The 20,090-nt window shown below is 45.3% G+C and overlaps 1 protein-coding gene across 1 annotated transcript in view; it reads right to left on the reverse strand.

Moving 5' to 3' along the window:
• The window catches only part of KIZ (kizuna centrosomal protein), a 51,560-nt gene that overhangs the window by 10,864 nt on the left and 20,606 nt on the right, over positions 1-20,090 (reverse strand). The window contains exons 7-11 of the mRNA XM_059828455.1: positions 16,197-16,331; positions 14,864-15,028; positions 13,374-13,524; positions 9,710-9,860; positions 8,627-8,692 (exon numbers count right to left, since the gene is read on the reverse strand). Coding sequence (XP_059684438.1) covers positions 8,627-8,692; positions 9,710-9,860; positions 13,374-13,524; positions 14,864-15,028; positions 16,197-16,331 — 668 coding nt within the window. The remainder of the gene's footprint in view (positions 1-8,626; positions 8,693-9,709; positions 9,861-13,373; positions 13,525-14,863; positions 15,029-16,196; positions 16,332-20,090) is intronic.

Consider the following 20,090-nt stretch of genomic DNA (forward strand, 5'->3'; position numbering starts at 1 on the left):
GGTAAATGAATTCATTCACTGGAATTGTACAATTGCTCATCTTTGTACTCATTTCCAAAGAACATGATGCTCAAGTACAAATCCCACTTTAAAAGGCTATTTTGCATATATATATAGTACTGAAATTATAAACAAGCCCTAATTGTTACCAACTTCATTCCAACCCAGGACAATTCAGTATTTCTGTACAGCTTGGACACTCCTACTTTCTAACTGGCCGTGCACATCACCAGTCCGCTCCAGCGGATCCCACCACTCTGCCCTTGGATTTCAGCGGCAGAAATCCTGCTCGGTCTCGGGCACTGCCAACAAAGAGGTGCAAGACATCCGACCGACACAGGAGATGGCAGAGCTCGGGCACAGGAGCTGCACTGGCAGCAGCATGCCTCTTTGCAGAACAGACCTGACCACTTCCCAGGGAATGCACGAAGGAAAAAAGAAAACTCAAGAATGGAGGGAAAAAAAGAAAAGAAGGAAAAAAGGGGAAACCTCCCCCCGTCTCCTGTGACGTACATGCACAGAGGAGCAGAGACCCACGGAGATCACAGAGGACATCCTGGATGCAAGACTGGCGGCAGCTCAGAGCTGGAGGCTGAGCGATGCGGGCATGCACTGAGAAACCACTGACCACAAAGGGACAAATATTCACGCTTGTTTGTACGTTATTTTGGGAAAGCAAAAAAAGCTAATTTAACCTAATCAAGTCAGAGCTCCCAGAAACTGCTTCTCACTCCAGCAGTAAAGCACTTAACATAGGAGTATTTTTCAGGGCTCCTCATGCACAGATTCAAACTACAGCACGGCCGAGATTACGTGCTCCTTTCTTGCCTGGGGATAGAGGAGGCTTTGCTTCAGGAGGGCATCCCTCTGCCTCAAGAAAGCCTTGCGCAAATCGAGTTGTGCCCGGCTAACAGAATGCCACAGACCCTGCAAACATTCAAAATCCAGTTACGTGTGCCCTCAGATGTGGCTCCGGCGTGTCCATGGCTTGCTCCTTGTGTGAGGGAGAACGTGAAGCGAACGGCCTCCGCAGAAATAGTCAGCTCTAGCCACCCTTCCCATTTCAGCCCTGCGCGTGCAGGGGGACACATCCACCTCATTACAGTCTGTTAATGGGCTGAACACTTTTCCTCCTTCCCGACCACAACAGGTAGAGCGTTTCCAGAGCAAATGGTAGCTTCCGAGGGTGTTAGCACAGCCGTTAAGCAGCTGCATCTGATGTGTGCCTCTGAAAGCCTTGCCTTTGCTTCAGGCCAAGCCTGAACCCCACCCTAAGCAGGGACCCCATACCTAGCTTGCTGTGGATGGGCTCCCCTGCAGCAGGAACGAGAAGTGCTTCTACCTGTGCATGAGCAACTTTCTCTGTTGCTGCTGAATGCTCTTCCCGTCCCTCAGGGCAGTAACATGGAGCCGTCTTTAATCCAGGCGTGCCCACCACACCTTTCCAGTTGGCACTTCAAAGTCCAGCTCTTTGCCAGCTCTACCAAAACTCGAGCTGGGCCACTGTTGTCATGCAGCTCTCCTTACGGCTTCTGCGTGCACACCAGCCTCAAAAGACCATTCCCCCATGCTTTCCATGGCTGCACTGGCTCCCCTTCCTTGACTGCATCCAACAGTAACACAAACTACTTGTTCTTCACCTTTAAGACTTTTCAGAGCCCAGCTTTGCCCTACCTGTCAATTATAATACAATACTGGGCTATCATTCCCCACTTCTGCCTTAGTTACACCAAGCCGCCTCCAGACTGCCTTGCCAATTAATCCTGTCATTCCCCTTGAGCATCTTTGTGCTGACTTACATCCTACGTACCCTACAGAAATGGGAGAGCCTTCTAGGAACTCCTAAGCCCAGCAGCTCACCTCCCTGGAAAGCCTGCCGGGGCGATTCATCTGGTTGCGACACCCACTAAGCGTCTGACAATGCGTAAGCAGTCAGTGTGCAGTGACTGCTGCTTTGTGTGCTGAGCAGTCACCTGGCTCTTACCTCCTCTTACCCCACTCATCTGCTTAATCCCCACGGCTTCAACAACATGTCCGCATTGTAAGTCGGAGGAAAGGAAGATTCTCGGTTACAGACGTGCAGCGCTGACAAAAAAAAAAACAGGCCAACCTGGGCATGTGGCAATACTTGCTTCACCTTTGTGAGCAAGCACAAGCAATTGGTGCAACGTATGGGGCAGGAAAGAGAAGATACAAGAAATAGGCTGCTAGGAGAGAAAGCCCTTAAGCACTTTGCTCCAGATAGAACTGCATCGTGCCATAAAACCCTTACGCAGATCAGCAGATTTCCTTCATAAAACCAATCATTGTAAGGCTAAATGCAACTTAGTTCAAAAAGACACTTTTATTCTGGGGGGTGCGTGTGTTTCTGTTGTTTGTTTTGTCAGAAGCATCTACCTTGCCTTGTTATAACAGCCAAGCACACCCTCCCTGTAGCAGGCTGGGGACAGCCAGAGGCATACTGTGCTGAAACACAAATATGGGTTTTACCCTGAGCACACAGCAGAACATGATAGCCCTGGCAAGAAAGATGCACCAAGTGGAGAAGAGGCAAAAAAACCAAAAAAAAGATGGGTTTAGAGCACAACAGCAGCATGCAGACCAAAACCCTTGGATAAAAGAATTGCCAGCGCCATAGAAATCATTCAGCAGGGAGCAGCGGCGCTGGGAAGCAGAAGCGGAGGCGAGAGGAGGGCTGTGGGCTGCACCAGTGCTGCTGGGGAGCAGCAGCTCCTGACAGCCCTCTCGTAACGCCTCCTGGGCCGTACACAGGCTTGCTAAAAAGCACCTCTCCCTTCCCATCCGAATTCAGTAAATTCTTGCTACACTGGTACATCTGCTTGATGTTTTCTCCCTAAGCGGTTTTTGGAAGGAGTGGGCTCACCACACCACCAGCTCTCGTCTTCTGGAGACACCCCAGAAGCACCGCAGGCCCGCAGGGGTGAAGCTGTCCGGATGGGTACTTGGTACACTTAGTCTGAACAGCCAGCCCGTACTGCACAGACGCAACCGAACAAGCTTGATAAAACTCAGTCTTTATGCTCAAATTGGGATGTTAATAATGGAAAGTTCTTAATCCAATTGTTTGAGCAATACTGCAGCAGAATGGGAGCTGGTGTGTCCCAGACGACACAGCTCTCCTCGCACCTTTTCCCTATACGTTGTTCCCTCCACTCAGAACTAGCAAAGGATTCGAGATAACACTATTAATTAAAAACACCACACACTTTTCAACTTTGAATTAATTGTGCAGTTGGCATGGGTCAAAGCAACTTTCATGTCAGCTTTTACAATTTTGTTCTGAATAAAATGGGTGTTGTTTTCTTCCTTAGCCACCAATTCCAGGAAAAAACCCACCGTTGTTGCATAATGAACCACTATTATTTTGTTCTGCTGAACAGTTAAAATGATCTTTGACCCAGAACATACTGTACCAGCACAGAACTGAAAAGAAGATATTTTCCCCATGCTGCAACCTAGGCCGTAGGGGGAGCGCATCTATTGATTAGTAGCCAAACATCTCAGCAGCAAAAGAAGTGATGTGATGTAATTTTCTGCAAATGAGGAGATAAGACAGCTCTTGGCCTTGTACTTGCAACATTTATACCTTGCTAATTGTATTGCCTCTCTCACAGAGGAGGAAGTCCACACTTTTTAAACATCAAAACCAGATTAAAGCCCTTCACTGCAGCTGTAGTCCCAGCATAGAAAAGTAATCTGCAGACACCAAATCATCTTTCTACGAACAATCTCCAAGTGCTTGACTCTGCCTGTCTGGAAACGGGAAAGGTAATTCAACAAGGTTGCTGGTTTTTAAAATGCAGACCGGGAAAACAGAAATGCCACTGCATTCACGTGTAGCCCGTACAGTTTGTGAGCAAAACTGAAATCTTCAACCTAAGCGACAAAGCACGTAAGCATGCCATAGAAGTAGTATAGTAGGTGCTGCTCTACTGGGAGAGGAACAAGAGCACTCTGTATGCCACTCAAAAGCTATAAAGAGCTATCATCCATTATTTCCAATAACAATCAATAATCCTTTATGCAAACAGAGGTAGTTGGAGGGCAAAAAACCCAACCCAGACACGTATCTGCATCTTCCTCCCGTACACAAGCGAGAGCCTACACCAACAGGAACTTTGTTTTTCCTGTGTGTTTTTGTCACCAGTAAAATAGTTAGCAGCTTGGGTATTTCAGCTGTCACTAGACTTCAAAGTCAGTAACGCCTTGAAAGGAGTATTATCAGGATCAGCTGAGCCCGCAAGCTGTGCAGTTTTACAGTGACCTTGGCAATAGTTACTGCATCCGCATTCAGAAGTGCTGGTAGGTCTGGGCTGCCATACTGCTAGGTCCTGCACCAAACCAGAAAACTAGCAATAGTTCCTGCCCAGAGGAACTTTAAATCTGAACAAGCTCCTCCACCACATTAACACTAATTACGGCGCTTGCTGATAATCTACAAAGAGCTACGTGGGATTAAAGGTGGGCTGTCAGCTGCCGTGCCACTGCCAGCACACAAACAGCCGCTGTGCACACCTCTGCCTTGGGACCAGAGGTGCAAGTGCCAGGCGGACGTACATGGGCTCTTACACACACTGATTTCCCTTACCATAAAGCAAAAAACTTGCGTACAGAGAGAAGATAAAGGCTACCTGCAAATCTGATAGAAGGATATGCTCTTTGCAGAGCAAATAGATGGAAAAAAAATCTCCAAATTAAAACCTGAGCAGAACACTGCAGTAACCAGTATGCAGAAGTAGGTCAAATACCAACAAATACCTTCCTGCTTCCTTTAAATAAATAAAAAACAAATAAATACTCTTATCATAATAATATACCAACGTACGATGCTGTCCTCTCAAGAGGAGACACTTGTATGACCAGTGGACTCGGGAAATCCCAGTGGAGCAAGGCATCCAGTGATCGCATCCTCTGTGTAAAGACGGAAGAAGAATTTTCACCCGGAATTCATAACTATAAAAAGACTCTGACGTCTTTCAGGAACTTAAGTCGAGCAGCGTAAAATACCACCTACTGGAGTACGTAATCCAAACTAATTTAAGCAAAACGTACAATCTTACGCTGTCCCAAGGTAGTTTTGTCAGACCGCAACAGCAGCAGCGATTAATCGCGTACAGGTGAACTTTTTTCATAACAGCAGTTGCGAATGGGTTGATATCAAACGAAGAGAAAAGTTGGGTAGACTTATTAATGCCTTTATTAGTGCACTCCAAGTGAAACCTCGGGAACCTTTTAACTTCAAGCTCAAAGCAGGACCTCACTGGGAAGGACGTGTGGGCGTGGGCAAAGTGTTGGCAGGATTATTGCCTCATTAAAGGTGACCTAAAAAGGAAAGCAGAATTGGATTTGTGCTCTTTCATGTTCCCTTATGATATATAAAGAAGGGCTAATTTTTTTTTTTCTTCTTAAGAGGGTTTTTCCTCCTTATTTCTACATTAGAGATTTTATACCTGGCAAGTAGCTGGAAGGTGACATTCAAGATGTTGTGAAAGCGAAGCCTGATGAGTGGAGAAGTAGCGCCATTTTTATTCAAATGCTTTATAGCTTTAACATCTATCTAAATCAAAGACATAAATGAAGGGTAGAGAGAGAATCTTGTTTTGTTAAATCTTAACAAACCTGCCCCTTCAATAAAATCAGCAGTTTCCGACTCATAAATGAGACTCTTAAACTGTCATCCAGCAAAACAAGAAATAATAGATTTTATCCTTTCTTTTTGACCTTACATTATTCGCCTATCTCAGGAACAGCAAAAAATCTGAACAATCTCTTTTACATGTCTTCCCACGATAAAAAACAAAGCACCCATGAAGAAAATGAGAACGAGTCCACACATCAGCCTCTATTCTCATATAACCTGATATAAAATGAGATTGCTTTAATACCTAGCGCCTCTCTGGGTGAGACCACAGACAAAATACAATCCTTTTAAAGTCAATTATCACAACGTGGCCTTCCACAAACTTGGGACAAGGCTCTAGGAAAGAAACCGTCTTCACGCTACGAGCTACATGGCCCCCGCACCCCCGGTGGACCACGGGTTTGAAAAGCTCAGGTGTCCTGCCACGGATGGGAACAGCTCAGCAGACGTTTCAGTCCAAGCCTCCGTACAGAAGAGCTCAGGAGAAGTCAGTCCTTGCACCAGCAGTTTCAGGTGCCAACACAGGCTGTCTCTAAGGGACATCCAACGCCATGTCAGCTGTGACTCTAAAGCCCTTTTCCCCAAAGCCACACGGCTACCTCCTTCCTCCCCTACAGGCCTTAAAGAAAAAATACAAGTATTTCTGGAATGTTTACAGAATATTAAAATAAATATTTTGGTTCTTTTTTTCTGTAACAGAAGTAAAAGAAAAATAAACTAAAACTACAGAAGCATTCTTGAAGTGCCGTCACAGAAGACCGCTTGGAAGCGCATCCACCCAGCTCTCACAATGGCGTCCACCAAAACCCCAAAGCCCCGAAGCTTTCAGTGTTTCAAACCAACACTTAAAGCCCTTAAAGAATGCAGCAAGTACTGACAAAACCAAAATTTGTATCCCTTAAGCTTAGAAAAAGTTGTACAGCAAACGGATTGTGTATAGAATGGACACTAAATATCAGCTCATCTGAAAACACAAAGCCAAACTCTCAAACAAGTCATTTGAACCCAAAAGACAGCGCACAGAGATGCTGCCTCTATTTTAGGCACAGAACAATTTCAGAGCTCCAGGACCACAGTCTACAGCAAATAATGATGAGCAAAAAGGAAAAAAGCGACACGCTGGAAGGGTGAGGAGCCAGAAGAGAAGAAGCAGCCCAGAGAAGATCATGGGCTGAAGATGAATCGTATCTGAAAGGAGCAACTTTGCTTTCAAGTGAGATATGAAAAGCCTCACTCCCGAGACAATGCGACCGCTGGCTACTGGCAACACGCTGCAACAAAACAGTAAATAAAGCAGACTCAGAAAGAACGGATCTTAAACTGAAGTTACTGGTTTCAGCGTTTAGGTTAGGGAGAGTTTCTCGGCATTTTTACAAATAGGAAGTATTAGCACTTGCATGCCCATTCCTTAAGAAAGCTACGGGAGAAGCAGGGAAGGGGGATGTCCATCGTGGCTTGGCTTTTGACTAATTGCCATCTAACCCAGCAACCAGCCACACAGACTGTCGGGGTCCCCAGCAGGAAAAACTGCAATAGCGAATTCCCCGACACATTTGTATGCAAAAATCATAGCAGAACCCAGTACTGATAAGTCATAAAATTCAGGGTGGGGAGAAGCAAACCAAAAGCATTGGCAGCTATGGAGATCCAAACTCACGAGCTGCTGTTCTCCTTAACAAAAAAACCAGTATCAGTGCTGGCATTAGGTGGAGGCAGTCACCATTCCCAACGTTGTTCTTGCTGGCACTCTCCGCAGTTTAGGGAACTTAAACCCCAGTCCTCAGATTTGAATCCTCTTAAATTACAAAAAAAATCAAACCAATCCCAAGATTTACAAAATTTTAGATTCATTTTCAAATGAGAAGTGTTGTTTTGTTTCAAGAAAAATATTTAAGTGGCTTTTAATTCATCTGAAAATCAATGCAATTCACGTTTTAAAACATGTTGCCATGTGTGACTGAAGGACATTTTAAGAAGCAGGAGAATGGAAAGCATTCTACTCCCTAGGAAAAAAAAATAATAAAAATCTAAGTTTTATTGGGCTAACATAGGAATATTATTGCTGCAGTATAATTCAGGAATACAAGAAGCACATTTTTATATTTCAGCCGCAAATTAGGCTCAAAAAGCAGCAGAGGAAAACCTCTATAGAGAAATGAATTGCTCTCTGAAAGACAGGCTATTTTGAAGCCGTAAAAGAGCAGAAACGCAACAGCGAGCGTTGCATAAGCAGATGCCCTCGCACCTTTCTGTCGGAGTACACACCTGCATAAATAAATATTTAGCCAAACATCAAAATTTATAAGGAAGCAGCCCACCACTTTGCAAAATCAGGCAAAAGCAAATTGAGACTCATTGCGAAGAGCCCTGCCCTGAATACTAATGCGCTATTGATACCCCAGGACCGAAAAGCAGCGACATCGCGGGATCCTAAGCAAGCCTCATACATCTGCTGCGGGAGGATCTGAACGCGTCTTGATAACACAAAATTTTTAGCAATAAGGTTTTATCAGGCAGCTTTTGTAACAGAGGCAAAGGCACGGCTTCACGGCTAGCAGGGTTTTCCCCTGCGCTTATTCTAATGATACACATTCAATTACTCGAGAAAAGAAAAGAATCAAATCAGAAACATCTGTAGTTTGCCATATAATTACTGGATCTTCCCCATGGAGACTGACCTTTGTAACACTGATACCAGGACCTGAAAGGCTAAATGACGGGATATTCACATGGTTTAAATGTATAACATGATTACAAGGAATTAAATAGGCCCTGTTATTTTCCATCTTGGTTTATGTTAACATAAGCGTGGACTTTATGATCTTACGTTTAATCTTTGCGCTCAGTATGTAGTAGCTGAATTTACTCACTATTAGTGGACCCGAGCCACTAAAATGCCATGTTTTGATTATATAATAAAGTTGAATACTGGATTTGAGGTTAATATGCAGCCATTACTTTTACCTGTAATAGGAATCTTTTCGACCGCGCTTTCTTCCTTGCTCTCATCTTCACACCAGCTTGTGACTTCTGGATGTGAACACACCATAATGAAACACATTTCAAAGTCGCAGTGATCAGACTGGTTTGTTTGCTTTTAAGCCCTACTCCCTTTAATTTCTCACTTTTGTTATCTCTTGTTTATTGATCTAAACTATCCATTACCGTTCTTAAAAGAGGCGCCTACTGTGAACTTTCCTCCCAGGCGAGGCTGCCCTGCCTCTCTGTAGCTTCCAGAGAAAAGGACAAGCTAACCAAATGTCTTAAATAATTTAAGACCCAATGGGATTTAGGAAACAAACAACCCACAGTAACTCTGCGATCTCGTCCGGCAGCCCGACAGCAGCAGCGTATATCATACCGACCGCGGAAAATTAGTTTAAATCAAAGTCTCCGTCTCCTCCGCAGATAAAAGTCGCGTGAATTTAGGAGGCCTAAAGCAGTTTGTTTACATTTGCTCTGTGAAGAGCGTTGCAACCTAATTGCCTGTCTCTTCCGGACTTTGATGTAAGGGATGCTCTGAGAGCAGACCGAGCAAGTTGCCGTCGCCGGTTATTACGCCGGACTAATATATTACTTCCTTATCTAAAGAAATTAACTGGGTTTTCACAAACGCATTCACCTTCTAAGCTCTGAAATGGCACTGCACACTTTTCTCGGCATGAACCCTTTTCTTTGTGAAAATTTATTCTGCAGTCCAGCGTTATAATAAAACACAACAAATATATCCCATGATTTCTAAACGGCAGACATTTTTTAAACACATGTAACACCTATAGATCCGTTTCCAATAACTGCCACAAGGCTTCCTTTCCTACTCCTGCAGGAAAAAATAGTCCCAATAGGCATCACTCATTTTAAGAGGTAACAAGAATCACAAATGATACTGAGATACTTCGGAACCGCCCCCCCCGAACTTCATTACAAATATACGTTAATTCGCCAGTCGCTATAATACAGTCCCCTGCAGATTTGGACAGAAAATACGTATATACAGAGAAGGACAATAACTTTGAGCACGCAGCCAGACCTTTTAACACTTGTTACCTTGTTCTCCCGTGCCGGCGAGCCAGGGAGAGTCTTTTGCCTGCTTTATTTCCCCGCCGTCGTTTGGGACCGATGGCAAGCTGTAAGATGATTCATTGCTCTGAATAGATGACCTATCCCCACACTCTTCTGGAAGGACCTCTCTCAGAGCCTGCAGCATTAAAAAAATAAAAATAACTGCAGCCCTATTATCCATCATCTCGAGCGTTTTCCAACATACATTTAGGCTAATCTATACTGCACGGTGTAATCTGTTTCCACGGTGTTTTTGTTAGATGTTAAATTACCTCCGAGTTAAATCAGCACTAGCTCAGGAATTGCATTCTGCCTTGAAGTAACACAAACTTTGAATTATTCTTTTAATCACTGGGTTTTCTGGAAATTCTCAGTATTCCCTGCCTGATGCGTTCAGGGTAAGCCGAAGAGAAGGGTGTATCAAATATGCTACAACAGCAACAGACTGAACAGAAATCTCTCCGCTTCAGGCAGCAATAAGGCAAGTTAACCCACCGCGTTAGTGGGAGCTGCAGCTTAAACCACCAAGACCGGCGAACCCGAAGGCAGAGAACCTGATGCACAGCTCGCCCAAGCTAGCCTCAGCCGGGCACGGGTCCGATTTTAATCCATGTTATTCCTGCACTTCCGTAAAGTTTGTTCTCTCCTGCCTGTGCGTGCAGCTCTCTGCAGCAGCACTACTCAGACCTCTGTAGTTGAAGGTGGTTTTGACACAAAAAATTAAGTTGGAAGCCAGCACCTTTACAGGCAGCTGAACATACTGTAAAGATGGCTGAGTTAAAAGCAGGCTTAAAATAAAGCAAGCACGTCTTAGGTTATCAGCCACCCGTGTTAAAAGTACTGCGTGTGGCTTTATCCGAGAGCAGGAGAAATCATTCTTCCTGGCGTTTATTATTTCACAAAGAGCAGCAAAGGCTTTTGGGGCATCCTTCCCATCTCTGCTTTACCTGTAGGGTGTTCCTCTTGGTTTTCTTTTGTAACACTAAATATGGACTTGAGTCTTTAAAATCTACTAGATTTTCTGCTCTAATTATCTAATTGTTTAATAAAACAATTGTTTAATAATAAGCCTTCAGCGATAAGGAGCAACATCTCAGCGAGAACTCCAGGTTGTGTAACTTATTCTATACGTACTGACCTGAGAGCGTGGAATGGCTTCAAGTCAAAACTTTTTGGTCTCATGAGAAAAATTTTATTCTCCCGCATCTGCTCCCTCCTCATGAATCCACACTTATTCAGGAGCCCAGAAGGGCAGCTTTTCAGCAACAGTTAAGCAAAGAGCTTGCCGAATTTTTTTCTTTCTATTAAACTTACATACGGAAAGTCTCCATACAAAAGCAATGCAAGCAAGCTGCTACTTCATCCAAAAAATGGGGATTTTTAAGTCTCATTTTCTTAATGTAAAGAATTCCTTAAATTACAGGCAGGATTGGGAAATCTTTACTATCGAAAGAAATTAATTCCCATGTAGCAGTTTATCTCAGTGTGGATTTCTCTCACCAGAAGTACTTCGTTTACCTATTTGCAGTATCATTTAACATCCAAATAGGCATGAACCACCACCAACAAATACAGGCAATCAGCATAAACGCTAGCACCATAATTAATCCAGGCAGAGGGAAGGTTCCCACCAGGAGAACCAAAGCTCAGCATTCAGAGTCACAGGGACCACAGAGACGCCGACATTCTGTCAGGGCGTGAAGACGTCGAACATGTTGCATGAGCCACGTGGGGCTTATTCTTACAGGAGGGTAACTTGGCTGAAAAGGGCACTGGATTCCACAGATTCCACAGCCCAGAGACTACCCCACTGCCCAGAAAAGGCGTTCCTACCTCACCAGCTCCCCATGGCTGTCCCATGTCCACAGGAACGATACCCAGTTTTCTTAACAGGGGAGGAGAGAAAACCTGATAGTAAGACGTAAGAGAATAGAAGACAGACGTAATTCAGAGATAGACTAAATAGTGGACAGACTGCCTCTGTGGACCACTGGAATGGGTGAGATGCTGAAGGCACTGGAGGAGAAGGCGGACCTGCTGCTGGTCATCGCCAAACCTCCGCGGAGCACATGTGCTGATGGGGATGGGGACGGCTGACTTGACAGGTCTGTCTGTACGGGCAGGAGCTCAAAGCTCCCTCCTGCACCTCCACCCTGCTGCCTGGCTGTACAGCACATCATCCAGCGGGGTTCCTGACAGATCTTTAAGCCCTCAGAGAAAGAAGTCATCAACATGGGCCAGAAATTCAAACTTTGGAGTCGTAAATATTTAAGATCCTTAGGTGCAGATTGCTTACGAGTTCACTGCTACTATATATACATCTTCATGGTACAGCAACTGTTGCTGTACATGCACGTTGCGTAATTTATATTGACCCTGTTCTGTGCAACCTGCTTGGAAATAAGGTGTTTCAAGGTAGGGGATGCATCCTGGCATTACATTTAATTGACTGGATCTACTTAATAGGTAATATAAATGTTAAATGTGTATGTGTGGGCCACAGTAACATGTAGCAATAAACAGATTATTACTGCATATATTCACCCATAAAGCTTGTGTTATTGAGCTTTGACTTTGTAAAAGTTTTTACATGCAATTATGAATTTATGTATGGTATTTGTTTATCTGTCAGCAGCGCAATGATACATTCCTTGCTCATCTCTTCTACTTGCCTGAATGTTTTAAGGACAGAATACAAATTACTTTCCACATACAGAAAAAGAAGTTACCCTGGCTATTACTGAAAGTGTACAACTGACTGAAATATTACATCTTTGTTATTTGTTTCAAATGCTAGTAAAACTAGAATATAGCATAGCTGTTTAAACTGCTTTTTAATTTCTCATTAAAAATTAGAGGAAAAATATTTTTTGCAAATAGTTTTTGGAGCAGAGCATGGGTCCAGCTCGTTACCGGCGGGCTGCCTGGCAGACCTCCCGGCTCCCACTGCAGGGGCGGTGCAGAAGCAGCTGGGACATCTCCCCAGTGCCAGAGCCCCAGCTCTCCCGGCACGGCTGCAGCTGGAGGCGGCAGGGATCTGATCCCTGCCCTCCCCGCGCGGCTGGCTGCTCTGGGTTTGCAGCAAAAGAGGTCGGGACACTCGTGGGTCTATTGAATGCCAAATTTTTTTTTTAAAGAGTTAGTTTTAACCTTTTGCGTTAACGTTTAAAGAAATGAGCACACTACTATTTGTGCAATACTCTCTGTATTCAGTGTACCAAACATAACTCTGTTTAAAAAAAAAAAAAATACATCATCCATGATAAAAAGCTACTAAGCCACAGAGAAAGACAGATGATACAAGCCTTGTGATAAATTCACATCACAGCAAATGTGTGAGCTTGTTTAAATAAATAACTGGTTTGAAGGGTGGAAAAGAGACACCTTCCTGGAGACCTTAAAGAGACTGTTTTCTCCGTGCGATGAAGTGCTGTACATATTTGCCCTGAGAAAACTGAAGAACCTGTATTCTCTCCTTACCCACCTCCTAACCATCTCCAAGGTTGATTAACGAACACAGACTGCTTGCTGTTCCCCTGAAAGCCCACATACCGGATTGCGTTAGCGGCACAGGGCCCATCTCACCTTAACGATGCAAATTAGTCTCTAGGTGTCATTGATTTAGATATTATTAGATGCAAGTGCCAACCTGGCCATCCTGCGCCGTCTTGCCGGAAACGAGTAGGCTTTCAAACATCTCCGCCACTTCTTCCGTGAGCTGAACCCGGTGCTTTTTCAAGAGCAAGGCATGGTTGCTCAAGCAAGTCTGCAGCTCGTCCACGTCCCACTGCTGGTCTGGCCTGAGAAACAAACCCAAGCAACATTAGTGGGACACCCCACACACACGAGACTGACACAGGTGCCATGCTACTCATTTATCTGGACAAGCGGGTCAACATGCAGTGGGAAAAGCCATCACACATTTTGTCCTTAATTCACACTTTTTCTTTTAAAAGTGTCCAAAGTGGAAAATGTAAGAAGTCATTCATGGCTTCTGCAAATGTGGGGAGGACGGGCAGGGGCGATCATCATCACATCTGTCCCCTGGGTCTGTCGTGAGACAGATGTCAGGAGACATCAAACCTTTTCTGCAGCCCTAGTCTCAGCCTTGGGCAGACCTCCCTTACTCCATCAGGCACTCGGCTGGCCACCCACTTCCCCAGGCTTGGTTGTTTGGGGTTTTTTTTGAGAATTCTTTTTATTATTTTTGAGCAAAAGTGCCTTTTCTTTCAACGCAGAAAATATAAATACTGCAATCTTGTTTGCCAAAGATGTTTGTTTTTCCAGTTGCTCCAATGAAGTTTCACGAACAGAGAAGTGAATTCCAATTAACTCCACAAGTGTTTGGCCCTAAGAAACCATTCAGGAAATACAACAACATATTAGTGCTCGCAGGCATATCAGCCTCGAAAGGAGAACCAGGTATAGTTAAATAGACCATTCTTCAGTGCTCACAAGTGCCCCGATCCTGCTAACACTTGAGCACTGCTGAGCCTGTAACAGGGAGGAAGGTCTAGACAGAAGCTAAGTAAGAAAGAATGGAAATTGTTTTCATTACTGCATTAAGGAGACCTAAAAAAATAATAAAAAAAAATAAAAATCAATTCTCACTTGTCCTTGTGGCATACGCACAGGAAAGAGAAAAATAATTTTGAATAACTGCAGTTTATTGTTTTTAAAGGCTATATGCATCTTCTGCTTCACAGAAAAATAATTTGCTTCTCAAAATTACACTCCCCATCCTTATGTGCCTGAGACTCGCATTGAAGATCACAGAAATTACTGGCTAAGAGGTCTCTGAAGTTAATATGTTTCCCTCCCTGTTAGAGCAGCCTGGGGCGGCAGATGCTGTGGACTGGGCAAGACGGGGGGACCCGGCCCAAGTGCTGCCCGGCTGAGTAAGATTCGCCATCAGTGAACGAAAAGGAAAATAAATGAATTTGCTTAATGTTCTCATTTCGAGTCGCACGGCTGCTGCCAAGATGCATAAAGATCAGCACTCAGACGTCTTTATTTTCCCGTGCGATCAGAGGTCTGGCCCCAGGTCTGCTTTCTCCGCACCAGAGAGGCAGAGCAGACTTGGGGAGGAAAGAAAAGAATGTTAATCACACCCACATGCAAGTTTTGTGTCTGCGATACCTGGTTTGCTTTTCATCCACCGCTCTACCTTTGGCATCGAGCGTTTTCTCAGGTAGGAGGCATCCATTCAGCGGGCTCTGTAATAAAGCCCGAAGCTGATGAAGGACAACTGCTTCGCATGCTTCAAGGTCGTCTTCTTTCAGACTGTCGGCCCGATTACAAAAGCTACAAAATAAAGCAGGTATTACATGCAATGTTTATTTAAAGGCCGGCCAGCCAGCATTGGTTTGAAGGCAGAATCTGTACCACTTCTGGCTAACAGGATAACGGCTGGGACAGCCCAGAGGGACAAACATCTGTGATGCTCTCTGTGAAAGATGCAGAACAGAACAGGGAGGTCAAACCCAGCGCTTAGAAGACGCTACGCTAGGTTTAATCTCACACCTTCGCTTTTTGACAGGGAGAGAGGAATCTGCATACGTCCACTCGGTGAAACCGCCTCTTGGCCAGGCAGCCCCGGCCGTGCCGTGACCAAAGCGGTTATGTCGCAGGAACCCATCTCCAGTGGTAGGCTGGAGGGGCCAGGTTGGTTTGGGAACCCTTCCTCCTAATTCCCTAGAAATCCTCTACACATCAAGCGCTTACGAGAATCCTAGTTTATGGAGGCTGACATACAATTTTAAGTAAAATTACAAAGCCATTCCCAGTTGTTGTAATTAAGAGCCCGTGCTGCGGAGGGGCAGCGAGGGCTCCCTGACCCCGATTTTGTTAACACGCGGGTTTTGGTGATTCTCTTTGCTCTATTACCTTGAAGAAGAAATTATTTTTCTGGTTACTGTTGTCTACCTCAGTAAATCATATTAGCATTACTAGCTAAGGGGATGCTCTCATTTGTGGAAATAAGTATTTACATCACCTAAGGGATCTGTGGAGCAAGGCTGCAAAAAGTGCTACATTTAGGAAAGAGTATTTGTTGGAGTAATTTGCGTATGCGCTTCTAAGTGCCATATTTCAGCTCTCCGATGACATTAAAACGGTGGAACGGGAGGGAGGCCTCTTAGCAACTGGCAATGTTTGTTTGCAGGAGCCCGCTTGCTCTCTGCACCAGCCATTTGTCACCGCAAGAGCGAGGACCCCGGCTCAGATCTCAACAGGCTCCTGCAAAGCTGCTCGGTAACAGCCTCTCGCCATTGCTCACCTGAATTCAATTAAAAGCGTGTAAGCAATCAACAACAAAATTATTACAAGCATTACGCTGGATGTACAGCAGCAAGCAAACAAGAATAAAGGGGACGGGGTGAAGGCGTAGGCAGCACTGCCCTCCTCCCTGGTTCCTGCCCGCTGTGCGAGGGCAGCGGAGAGGAGAGGCGGCTGGCGGGGAAGTGGGATTAACCTGAGCAGCTCCTCCGTCCCCATCGTCCCCAGGTGCTCGCCCTGGTACAGCGCCCGGTGCTGGGGGCTCATCCTCACCGCCATGTCTTCTATCAGCTGCAGTGCACGGGAGAGTCCCGCCAGCATCCCGCGGTGCCTGCGGACGGACAGCAAACAGGGCCTGGAGTGACTTGAGTTGCAACAGGTATTTTAAACACATTCCCATCACACCAGCTGGAAAAACAAAACACCCTCATTTTAGCTTTTCAAAGCAAACAACAGCAAAAACCGCATCGCTTGAGCTCTGCAGAAAGAAAAAAGCACACGAGCAAACAAACCACCCAAAAATCAGCCAGGGCCTGAGATGCAGCATTGAAATTACCCTGCCCCGAGTCGTTTAATTCCTTCACCTCCACAATCGGAATAAATCTGGTGACCACCTACAGGTACGGGGACATAACTGGGACCTCAGAGGGGTTTTGATGAAGCTGCACCTCTATAATGATGCAAATGAGGACTTAAACATTGAAACAATACAGCAGGCTAATCCTTGAACAGAGGTGTAAATGGCTATTCAGGTCCAGCCCGGCTGCCTGCTTTGTTGGGGACTTCCCAGGCCAGGTCTCCAGCGGCAATGCCCCAGCTGGGCCTGCGCCTGCACAGCCCCCCAGGCAAAAGAAAGATTTTTTTTTATTTTTTTCCCCGTATGTAGAAGCTGACATATTTATAGAGTTAACCTTGGTTTACGCTCCCTCAAGTGAAAAGCTCTATGCACGAAAACTTGCATTGTTTTTGCGGTCACGTTGAGCTGTACCGAAAGTTGTGTTTTCCATCGGACTGTTGGGCAACAGTGAACAATTAAGTGGGAGCTGCAGCGCATTTAGTCGAGTTTCCTAGACATTTAATAAGCAAAACAATGCCAGGGAGATCACATATGCAGTTAAACAGTGCTTTTTCTTCTCCCCCAGCCTTACAAACCCTGTATTTTAGCGGCCGGCTCGTTTCCCATTGTTTTCCTCCCGCTGGGTGGTCCTTCCAGGGTGCCACTCGAGAGGGATACAATAATAAAAAGGGAAGGGGAAGGAAGGGACACCAACATAAAGAAAAACAAAATGTATGACAATCTGCAGCAGGCTACGGATCAGAGGTCAGCAAACAAGAGGTCCTTCTCTTTTACAGGTTGCTTCCTGGAAACAGTCTGATTAAGCTGACAGCTTGAATTATGTGTTACATTTTGTAATGCACAATCCATCTGTGCTAAGTCCTCTTCAATGCAGCTGAAGCAGCACAGGCATAAGCTCTGCCTTTTTCCACCCCCCCAGCACAGGCCTTAAAATAGTCATCATCTTTCTCTGCACTAATTCTCCGAGACCCTCTCCCCCCATCCTGCTCCCCGGGTTTAAGCCCTTAAAGAAAGGGCCGGGTGCTGTGAGGAATGGTAAGAGGATACGGAGCCTTTCACCTCCGGTTCGGCAGCTCAGACCGGCAACAAGCAGCCAAGGACCGGAGCTATCGGGTGGCTTCACCTGGCGGGAGGGGAAATGGGGGGCCTTTACGGTGCCACTCGAACAAGCCAGGCAAGCCCCCCAGCTCCCCAGCGGGCTCCTGGGCTGCAGACCCAAACGGAAAATATACGGATCAGGCTTTCGCACGGCTGTGAGCTGGCGGGACAAGTCTGAAGAGGTGCTTGTACAACCTCTGATCAACGCACCCACCCAGCAGTGCTCCGAAACACAGAATTTAGCTATTAAAAATGATGATTTTGGAAAATAAGGCAGCAAAACCACAGCACCCCACTGTGAACTGCGACCAAGGCGCAAAGCTTATACTAAATCACCTTTCATGGCAACACCACCTTTCTTTAGTTAATACCCTGATGTTATCATCATGATAACCATTCCTCGAGCTGGAAAAGGCAGTTTGAAATTAGGCTAAACTCACCCAGAGGTAAAATATGACCTGCAAACACTTACTGTGGGGAAAAAAGCCAAAACTTAAAAAAAAAAAGACAACGGTATTTCTGCAGTAAGGTAGAAAAGGCACTTTCTTCACAAATATAAACTCGTGACTTCCTGACACGCAACAAGGATTTTGTTTTGCGTTTTGAGTGAGCTATGCTCCCTGCACACAGGAACTCCTTTCCCCTCCATCACTCGTACTGATTTCAAATAAGACACCGAAAGTGTACGAACAGCCCAAAGATGACAGGCGAGAAATGGTACTTCGTTCGCATGCAACAGCAGCGACACCACTGCATTGGGAAAGTCCGAGTTACAGATATTTTAATTTAGGACAACAAATATAAATAGTTTTGCAAAATTTCTGCATGTTTCTTCAGCCAGTCTAGGACCTTCGTAAGAGAAAAACACATGGACTGCAGGGACATCGCAAGATCTCTGATATTATTCATTCTGTGTATCTGTGGCATGATGCATTCAGACCAAAAGAAGTCGCATTCTCATAGTTCATGTAATTCATATAATTGAAATTTGTGTACTAATTACTTGGAAATTTTTCCCCAAGATTTTCAGCTCATGAATTATTTTGCAAGACTCGAGGGTGCTCGCTGCATTTCACGTGCATTGGAAGATGGACTTGGAAAGCCCACCTGGTTATAAGCGCAACAACGGAATAGGCTGCTTATCCCTCCACGAGACCTTCTGTGCCTGGCATTTTTGAAATTTTATCTGCATTTTAATTTTCAGGTAAAACAAATTAAAATTTGCATCTTTTGTGCAGAAACAGCTAACAGTGGCGATCCCACTTCCATGGCCTTGAGGAACGGAGGTATTCAGCTTGGCATAATGCGAGAGGAAACCTCCACATTCTAGTTTGAGCCGTGCTCCAGAGATAATGCGAGCAGTGAAACCTTTCGTATAATTTAGCTGGGCTTCAAGAGCATCGCACAGTATTTTCATCAGTTTATGAACAGCGAGACATCACTAGCATCGACAGGGAGAGAACAGAAGGTTAAATTACCATCGCTCAGCTATGACTTCTCTTGCAAAGGCAGGCACTCTATGCAACTTCCCTACAAAGTGTTATGATTAACAGGTGTTATACAAGAGAAAAACTGGGTAAAAGCTATTTAGATGTAAATTAGATGATGTTTCCATAGCAAGCAACAGTCTGATGCAAACATGAAATGATAAAGTTACAGAACGGTATATTGATGGCCACTAGTTTCTGCTCAATTGTCATTTATTCAAATACAAACTAATACTGAAATCAGTACCTAAGACGATGTGACCATGAATGTAGGAAGAATAGATGTGTTAAGATTAATAAGCTGCAAACAGCCAAAAAGGAAAAAAAACCCCAACTAGCAGAAGAGTACTCCTCATTCTCCAGGGGTAAAAACGTTGGTTTCTTTCGTAGGTGGTCTCTCCCCAAGGTACAGCCACCACCTCACCACCCGGTATTTAGTTAACGGCTCCAGCTAGGAACATTTTGCACGTGAATAGTGCCCGCACAAGGTAGGGAGACCCGACGGGACCAGCACCCGCTGGAATACAGCACGTGCCTGCAGAAAAGGCTTTCTTCTCTATTTCTGTTGTGACTGGGGGCAGGAAAACGCTGGTGAGGAGGGAGGAGAGTGTTGAGGATACAGAGGACAAGGAAACAGAAGCATGCTGCTAAGGGAGAGCAGGCAGGAGAAAGGCAGCAGTCGTAGGTCACCATCACGGGGTCAGGCAGCGGTAGGATGGCCGGGGTGAAGGGGGACGTGGACACAATGCACCGCAGAGGGAACTGGCGGCAAACAAGACCTTCAGAAGAACTAAGAGACAGGAGATAAAAGCAGGAGGGATGCTTCCGCAGCAACGTGGCATGACAAGGTGGGGACCCAGGAAGGGATGACAGTGGTTGGCACGGGGCTGTTCGAACACAGCGAGGGAGCAAAGCCAGCTCTCCCGTG

The sequence above is a fragment of the Gavia stellata genome, chromosome 23 (assembly GCF_030936135.1).
Source record: "Gavia stellata isolate bGavSte3 chromosome 23, bGavSte3.hap2, whole genome shotgun sequence".
NCBI classification, from domain to species: domain Eukaryota; kingdom Metazoa; phylum Chordata; class Aves; order Gaviiformes; family Gaviidae; genus Gavia; species Gavia stellata.